The sequence below is a fragment of the Aulostomus chinensis genome, chromosome 15, assembly GCF_037954235.1.
Source record: "Aulostomus chinensis isolate RoL2024-O1b breed Wild chromosome 15, RoL_Achi_v1.0, whole genome shotgun sequence".
In the NCBI taxonomy this organism is placed as follows: Eukaryota; Metazoa; Chordata; class Actinopteri; order Syngnathiformes; family Aulostomidae; genus Aulostomus; species Aulostomus chinensis.
Genome location: NC_141334.1, coordinates 21,300,704 through 21,309,647, shown reverse-complemented (window position 1 = coordinate 21,309,647; position 8,944 = coordinate 21,300,704). Strand labels below are relative to the sequence as shown.

General features: G+C 41.9%; 1 protein-coding gene across 1 annotated transcript; it reads right to left on the bottom strand.

The window, feature by feature from the left end:
* Positions 1-412: 412 nt before the first annotated feature.
* LOC147249160 (coiled-coil domain-containing protein 106-like) lies at positions 413-2,444 on the bottom strand. Its single transcript, XM_086179129.1, has 2 exons — positions 2,357-2,444; positions 413-729 (listed from the first exon to the last, which is right to left on the bottom strand). The coding sequence occupies exons 1-2, from the start codon at positions 2,442-2,444 to the stop codon at positions 413-415; spliced, it is 405 nt and encodes a 134-aa protein (XP_086035255.1).
* Between the last annotated feature and the right edge of the window lie 6,500 nt (positions 2,445-8,944).

The window sequence follows — 8,944 nt, the reverse complement described above, 5'->3', positions numbered from 1 at the left end:
AATGCATATTAATGGGAAAAGAGCTTTTATTTAGTTGTTTTTTGCTTTTCTTCTAGTTCTTTCCCCCAGCTCAATTCCAATTGCAATTTGACAGAATCCCCTCATCAGCTGGCAACCATACTTAAGTGTGACCATGCCCTAATAGGAAGGATAATAAAAACAAAAATTATCATATCTTGCATGATGTCATAAGTGCTGCACTGATCACTTTTAAAACAGTTAACAGTTCAAAGTAAAAGAAGTATTTTTTTTCTTTGCTGCTGCTGCTGTGCAAGAAGTCAAGACTGGAGGTCCTCCCTTTTTTGCTGCTCTATAAAGTGCATACTGTACAGTATGTAAACATGTGGCTTTTAACAGTACAAAACATCACCCTCAAACATCACCTAACAATGAACCCCACCCAACAACTTTTCTACACAGGGGTAGAACTGGCAATGGGAAGGAGAAGCCCCTCCTTTTTCATTCTACTGATCTCTTCCTTGATTTCTGGAGTCATGGCATCACGGCAGCGGGCAATGAAAGATGACATAGTCTCCTTGCGTTCATCCCAGGACCCCAGACTTTTGAAGACTTCAGGAGCAGCAATACCCAGCTCAGCAATTGGTGCAGTCCTGGAGACAGTATTTCTGTCAGCGCCAACATGCTCGAAGGCTGCCTTCATGGAACCCCCACTGTTGAAGGCGTCCAGAGCCATCTTGTAGCGCACGATGATGCCCTTGGTGTTTCTAGCTGTACACAACACATTCAAAACAGAAAGAAAATAATTTGTTTGAAAATCCTACTCAATATTCCCATACAAACTAAAATTGAGAATCGAAGCTGAAACTGTGTACTTTTTCAAACTGTAATGAGCGACCTCAAATCCCAATTTACAAAACCTATTCAAGAGGGCTTGTAAAATCATAGGCAGGTATGTAGCCCCCATGATCTCTCCAATGAATCTTTGAAAGAAAAGTGTGGAAGCAAGGCTTCAAAATTACCCAAGACCCAAATCACAACCTCCATAAAGAATATGAGTTACTGCCATCCAGCAGACAATACAGGTCATCATACTGTAAGCTCAGCTAGAAATTCTCCTTTGTTTCACTGTCAATAAAAGCACTCAATAACCAAGAGGATACTTAAGTTTTATTTGTATGTATGTATGTATGTATGTGTATAACTGTGTAACTAAGCTAATTTCTCCTCAGACAACGACGACTAATTGAAATGAATTACCTCTTGATCAAGTGAAAAGGTCATCTTTGGCCTTAACAGTGGCCTAAGTTGGAAGGTGGGAAGAGGATGAGGAGGAGTGAGATCTGGGGGACCTGATGCGTTTGTAGCGATCTATGGATGAACCTAAGAGTATAAATCAAGGAGTCAATCATTATGATAGTATTAACATGTAAAGACAGGCTTTCAGGTCATGAATTAAGTGTCAAATTGCCTTCAGTAAGATTACATGATACTGTGTATAGTCCTACACTGAACACCATAAGTGCTCTGTGGGCACTCAAAAGCAGCTGACCCTGCATTCTGATCTCTAAAGGCACAACAATGTAGGCCAGGAAATCATGTTAAAAGGGACAGTTCACCCCCAAATGCTAAACACATATTCCATATATAGTGCCATTTTTCCATCTAGTTTGAGTTAGTAGCAAGTAACATGATTTTTGGAATTTTTAGGCCAAGATGTTTATGTCTTCTCTCAAATGCAGTACAATTGAATGGCACTTTACTTGTGGTGCTGAAGTGTGACCTGGTTAGTCAGGATAATTCAGAAACCTTGTTGTGAGTAGTTACATGTAGTAAGTATTTGTTATTTATGACTGAACATGAAACTGCAGCTAGCTAGGAGCTAGCATGGGTGTCAAAAATAGAAAAATGCATCCTGCATGATTGTTCACAATACATTCAGCAATTGCTATACTGTACGAATTGACTTAATAGAGAGGTCACAGGTAATAGAGGTAGGAGCCTCAGGAAGTATTTTACGAGTTCCTGTGGCCATCCTGACCTCAAGGCACGAAAGGGCAATAGACCAGGATGAAGGGGGGAGTTGAGAAGCAAATATTTAACAGGTGTTATTTCCTATATCCTATAGTCATTGCTTTGATGTGGAAATCATCTGTCCTTTGTTGTTAATGGTATAAAAGGTTTGGTCATTGTACAGATCGGGAGAGAACACTCAGCAGTCTTCTCTCCATGCTGCATGCATTAAAGAGACTTGATTCATCACACTGCGTTTGTGATTCTTCAGAGAATTAGCAACTCTCAACGGTCTACAAGGAGAATTTCCCTCACATATTTGGCGACGAGGATGGGATGGACACTCTGCTGACTTACGCCTGAACCTGGACTGAGGGTCAACTACCGGCAGTACTCACATACGACTCAGGGAAAGTTCCGCTCCGCCTAACGGAGGACAGAATCTGGCAGGTGGCGGACAGCAGACGCTCCATCTATTTTTTTAACGAGTAAGTACGGTGTTATGACTCAATCTCTACACGACTTGTGTAATTCCTGTGTGGTCACAACCGTGAGTTCCCATATAATTCTTGTGTAGTCTTGGAAACGCTTCCATGTAATTCTTGTGTAGTCTTGGAAGGTTGATGAGGTCTGAGTTTATGTTTCCCATGTAATTCTTGTGTAGTCTTGGGACAACTTCCATGTAATTCTTGTGTAGTCTTGGAAGTTCGAGGTAAAAAGAAAGAAAAACAAAAAAAACTGAAAAAGACGAGAGATATCTATGCAGCAAGAGGCTGTTGAAATCGTTATTCACGTGAAAAGAGCTCATTATATATATATATGTTTATATATGTATACATGTACATATATGTACGGTATATATATATGGTTACAACGTTGTGTGTTCGTCTACGTATGTGGTATGTCTTATGTGTTATTAAGAAATAGTAAGGAGCTCTAGATAATCCTTATAGATATAATCTGAGATGAAAAGAAGAGCGGTTGATGCTAAGGTCATTAAATATATATAGTAATAATATACTAACATTATATATTATAATATAGGATGTCCCATCACAATAAAATGGGCGTATGAGTGAAGAACCTATGAGAATAATGAAAAAAAAACTTTGTTGTGACTCATTCAATGTCTAGTATGTTCTCATACTAAAGGGGTACGTTGCTCGGCCTTTGTCATACAAACTACCCGGCTGAACAAGTTACTCAAAGGTAGTGTGTGAATGATAAGATCCAACCATACTTGTATGGGAAGATCAGGCTTATTGTGGAATAAATCTGCGTGACTGATAAGCCCATTGAGAGTCTAAAGCACTTCTGTCCCAGTAGTGAGTTGGGTAGAATTATGGGGAACAAAACAGGGAAACTAAAACCATTACCTGACCCTCTTACAGGTCCTGCTAAAATAATGGCAGACAAATGGGGAATCAATGTGGTTGAGGATGTTCCACTTTGGCACTATGTTATTCAGGAGGTGTTTCCATTGAAAGGCACATTGAGCACTGATTGTTTAAGAAGGTGTCGAGTATTGTTAGAAGAAAACATGAAGGGAAAGAAAGTAGGGAAGACAAAGATGGACTGGCAAGCTTATCAGAAGTGGGAAAGAGAAGCAGAGATAAGAGAAGCTAAGTTGGTAACAGGATTGATGTTGAAGCAAGAAATGAAAGGAGAGAGTACGTGTGAAAAAAGAGGGAAAATGTAGGGCTAGAAATCAGGAAAGGGCTCTGCCTCCTCCGTATGCTGTCTCCACGCCTACAGCCCCTCCTCCAGAAAACACTTCTCCACAGAGGACCACCGCTGCAACTGACCCCCAACAAGGAACTTCTGAAGGAAAGGAGGAACACAGAGATTTGTACCCTGACCTGTCTGTTCTCTCTCTGACTCCAAAAACTCAGCAGACTGACATTGTTTCTCCCAAGAAACCTATAGCAGCATCTTTCAACTACTGGTTGCGGAGTCAAGAAGATAAAAGGGGTGTACCCCAAATGCCTATGATGGAGTTTCCCAACCCCCAACCGCGACCAACGGGGGATGACGCACATGCACATTGGGATCCAGAGGTGTTTGTGTACAGGCCATGGCATCCAGATGAACTGAAGGAAATTGCTGAGGAGCTACCTGATCCACAAAAGACCGGAGGTGAGAAATGGGTCACAGCTATGCATTAGTTGTTGTCAATGTACAATCCAACCCTGCAGGAAGTCGAGGCAGTTTTTCGCAAATGTTTCAAGCTCCGATGGGCCAACATTCGGCCTGCACAGTGGTCCAGAAGCCCTGCAGTTGGAACACGGGACTTTGCCGGAATGATGAATACGCTGTATACTGCAGTGCGGGCAGCTTTCCCCCTCAGAGTATGCTGGCCTGAAATTCACAACACCAAACAGAAGGAGGGTGAGTCAGCTGCTGATTATCGTGCACGCTTGGAAACTGTCTTTTCAGCTCACTCTGGCATAGATGCAGACAATGAGGCATACAGCGACCTGTTGAAGACTGCACTGGTGCATGGTCTCCAAGGCAATCTTAAGAACCGAGTCATGGCTACCTGTGTCGGCTGGGAAACTGAGCCCCTGGCAACTGTATGGACACATATTCTGCACGCCGAAAGACATAAGGTGGAGTTGGATTTTAAGCAGGCAAGAAAACACCAGACGGCTCAGTTAATGTTCTACCAGCAGGGGGGCCAACAGCATCACGTACCAAGACAATGGTCTTACCAGACAGGCAGAGGAAGGAAAAGAAAGAATCCACAGCCCGTGGGTCCAAGACAAACGGATGGCAAGTTGAGATTCTATAAGTGTGAAGGCTATGGACACATCTCAAGTAACTGTGCTACCCCAGACAACTTCCAGCAAGACAAGTCCTGGCCACATGCGCCACCTGCAGGACTGTCTGTCCATTCTCCTGGACTTCCAGTGACACACCCATAGGAGACAGCGGAGGCAGGTCAGAGCATTGAGCAGCACATTAACATAAGTACACACCCTGACACTTATAGCAATGATGATAAACCAGTTATCACATATCATCAATGCATGCAATTAACATCAGAAGCTAAACCACCACCTAAATTGAGTCTCAAAGTGCACAACATTGACGTGACATTCCTTGTCGATTCAGGCGCAGAGGTCTCTGTAATCCAATCTAAAATTCTCCCTAATGCTCCTAAAACAACAAGATTCTTGAAAACAGTAGGGGCATCAGGCATTCCAGGATTTGAACCGATCTCTGAACCATTAACAGTATGTTTTGGGAATTATACAGGGGAACATTCATTTCTCCTCTCTGATGTATGTCCTATAAATTTACTGGGCAGAGACCTCATGTGTGCACTTAAGATTGAAGTGCATTGTGATCCTACAGGTATAAAAATAAAATGTGGCGTGGATGGTTTACATCCCATTTGCTGTCTTGGGAGTGATTATTGTTATCTTATAAATCCTTGTGATATTGACATATCAGAAACACCTGAGGTTAAGCTTATGCCATTGACTGCTGAAGAGGAAGCATTGCTTTCAACAGTACCTGATATTTTGTGGGCTCAGAGTAAGTTTGATTTTGGGAACATAAAAGGTGCATCGCCTGTTCTTGTCAAGCCAAGGTCAATTTACAGACCCTGTAAAAGACAGTATCCACTAAGCCCTGAAGCAAATGAAGGTATTGCTCCTGTCATTCAGTCTCTCATAAGTCAGAGTGCCATTGTGGAATTCCCTGATTCACCATGTAACACCCCCATCTTGCCTGTAAAGAAACCAAATGGAAGTTGGAGACCAGTCCAAGATCTCAGGGCAATAAATGAAGCTGTTCAGCATCCAGCTCCAACTGTACCTAATGTAGCTACGTTAATGTCACAGGTTCCAGCAGATTCTTGCTGGTTCACAGTCATTGATTTAGCAAATGCATATTTTAGCATTCCTGTTCACCCTGACTCACAATTCTGGTTTGCTTTCACTTTCAATTCAAACGTTACACTTGGACGCGAATACCACAGGGTTATGCATCCAGCCCCACTCCGTTTACTGCAGCTGTGGCTGAGAACCTGTCGCATTGGCAACCAGTGTGTGGCAGTACACTTATTCAGTATGTTGATGATCTTCTGATGTGTTCATCTACACGAGAAAATTGTCAGGCTGATACAGTGGGATTGCTTTGTTTTCTGGCAGAAAATGGTCACAAAGTGTAGAAAGAGAAGCTGCAGTTGGTTGCACAATCAGTGCGTTATCTTGGCCATATTATCACTCCGGAGGGGCGTAGATTAGGTCCGGACTGCATCCAGGCCATCTTGGATGTTCCAAAGCCACAAACAAAAAAGCAAACGATGTCTTTTTTAGGCTTAGTAGGCTATTGCTGTCCATGGATTCGTGATTTTGCGGAGAGCTCCCAACCCCTATATGATATCACACATGGGGGGAAACATTTGACTATGACTGACTTGTTGACTTGGACTCCTGAGGCAGAAACAGCTTTTTCCGACTTAAAACAAGCTTTATCTTGCTCACCTTGTTTAGGATTACCAAATCCTGCAACTCCTTACAACCTCTTTGTTTCTGAACATGATGGTTTTATGTCAGCAGTTCTCACACAGTCCCATGGTGACAAACAGCGTCCCATTGGCTATTATTCAAAACGGCTTTCCATAACAGAACGAGCTATGGTAGGGTGTCTAAGAGCTGTAGCAGCCACTACTGAAGCAGTTTTGGCTACAGCTGACATTGTTGCTATGTGTCCTCTTGTTGTGCATGTTCCACACACTGTCCACTCTCTCATTCTTCAGGCGAAAACCGCTCACCTAACACCAGCAAGATTGTTGCACTGGCAAAACGTCCTACTAACAATGTCGCACGTAACCTTAAAACGCTGCACTGTTCTTAACCCATCCACACTGCTTCCTACAGCTGAGGACGGAAAACCTCATTCTTGTCTGGAGGTGGTTGACATTGTGTCAAAACCACGTGATGCAATGTCTGATATACCTTTGTCTAACCCTGACTGTGTGTTCTTTGTAGATGGCTTTGCCATGAGAAACCCATCCGATGGTTCCTCGTGTGTTTCTTATGCCATATGTAAGGAACATAGTGTAGTTGAAAGTGCCCAGTTACCTAGTAATCTATCTGCTCAGGCAGCTGAATTGTTTGCTCTAACCCGTGCTTTCATTCTAGGTAAAGGACAAGCAATTACAGTCTTTGGCGCAAGGAGACACAAAAGGGAGGAGTGACATTGGCATGTCACCAGTACAGCATCAAGAGACCCCAGGAGAAGATGACATCAAAACAGCTGAAATAGAACAATTGATGAGGAGGAAAAGACAGCTATTTGAGCAGAACAATTGGAGACAATGGGGTTTTGATGCCAATGACTTGATTATTGATTATCAGAAGAAAAACAGTTGGTATTCTTTCATTGAGTGGTTAAGAAACAAGATGTACGGTGCTAACACCACTGTCTTAGCAATTCAGAATCCTCCAGTAAATTGGTATTCTCTATTCCGACTTGAGGTAAGACACAGTCAGTGCTTAGATCCAGTTGTGAGCCTAGTTCAGTATTTTGCTAAATATCCATATATGGACCCTGATTTCCGAGACTATTGCAAAGTTTCCCACCACACATGGTACAATTCCACTCAGAAGAGATATAACCATACAGCAAATCAGAGAGATGTATATTTATCCTGTATAGAGTGGTTTTGTGATCATATGTTGCCCCAGACTAGTCTTTTAAACTCAAATTACACAGATCCAATTGAGACTCCCGTGGATCATAGTTTTGAACGCCATACTTGTTTATGTTCCAATGGTACAGGACAATTTATGGGGATGTCACATTGTCAGAATCCTATTGCAAGTCTAACAACATATAAAGAAGATCCTGGTTTTGTTAACATGACTTTTAGAGATGGTGTAACACCAAGAGTTAACAAAGTCCTTAATGCTCCAACATACAAGGGTATACCACCTCTTGGTAACTTTTATTGGTTTTGTGGGGATAAGGCATTCCTTTTCTTGCCTCCAAATTGGTCTGGGTGTTGTTATTTTGTTAATCTTACAATTGCAAATCTCGCATTACTCCCTGTGACTTTAGACCAACACTTTAAACCTCACATTCATAAAAGAGAAATGGCACAGTTTTCTACTCTGTCATCTTATCATTGGCATATTTCTTTAGGTGAAAAATGGGGTATTGGTTTACTGCCACGGTATGGTGTCACATTTCTGGCTGATCACATATATAATATAACTTATTCAATGTCTGCCTTTGCTAATGAAACAATAAAAGGTTTCCAGTATCTAGCGGCAAATGATAAGTCCCACAGGTTAACGCTCCTAAAGCATGAAATGGCTCTGGATTACATTCTGGCAAAAACTGGAGGTTTCTGCATGACACTTAATTTAACAGGTGAAGCATGTGTTACTCTCATCCCAGATAATTCAGATAACATTACCAGTGTGATAACAGCCCTTGAAAAAATTAGAGATGCATTCGGTCCATCAGAGTCAGCAGGATTTAGTTTTAATCAATGGTTAACTGATCATTTGGGTCCCTGGGGTACTATGGCCATTCAGGTGTGTATCCCTGTTATCATTGTTTTTTGCATTATGTTGTGTTTCTGCACATACGCACTCACCTGCATGCGAGCCTTCATATATAAATGGATAAATGGAGTGGTGGGAAGAGAAAGGATGTCACTGTATGTTAAAGTGCCTTTCGAATCAAGCAAAAATGATGACCCACAGTTCCATGACATGTCAGAGTGGGCACCAGGAAACCCTGACAGTGAGTCGGATAATGAGTTTGTGTAATTATGGTTTACTTTGGGTTTGTTTTTCTTTCTTGGTTTGTTTGTTTTTTTTCCTTTTCTACTTAAATCTGTGATCAGTGATTTCTCAGAATTAATGTAATTCCTAAATATGTGTTGTTGACATGGTGTGTCAAAAGGGAGGAATGTAGGAATTGACTTAATAGAGAGGTCACAGGTAATAGA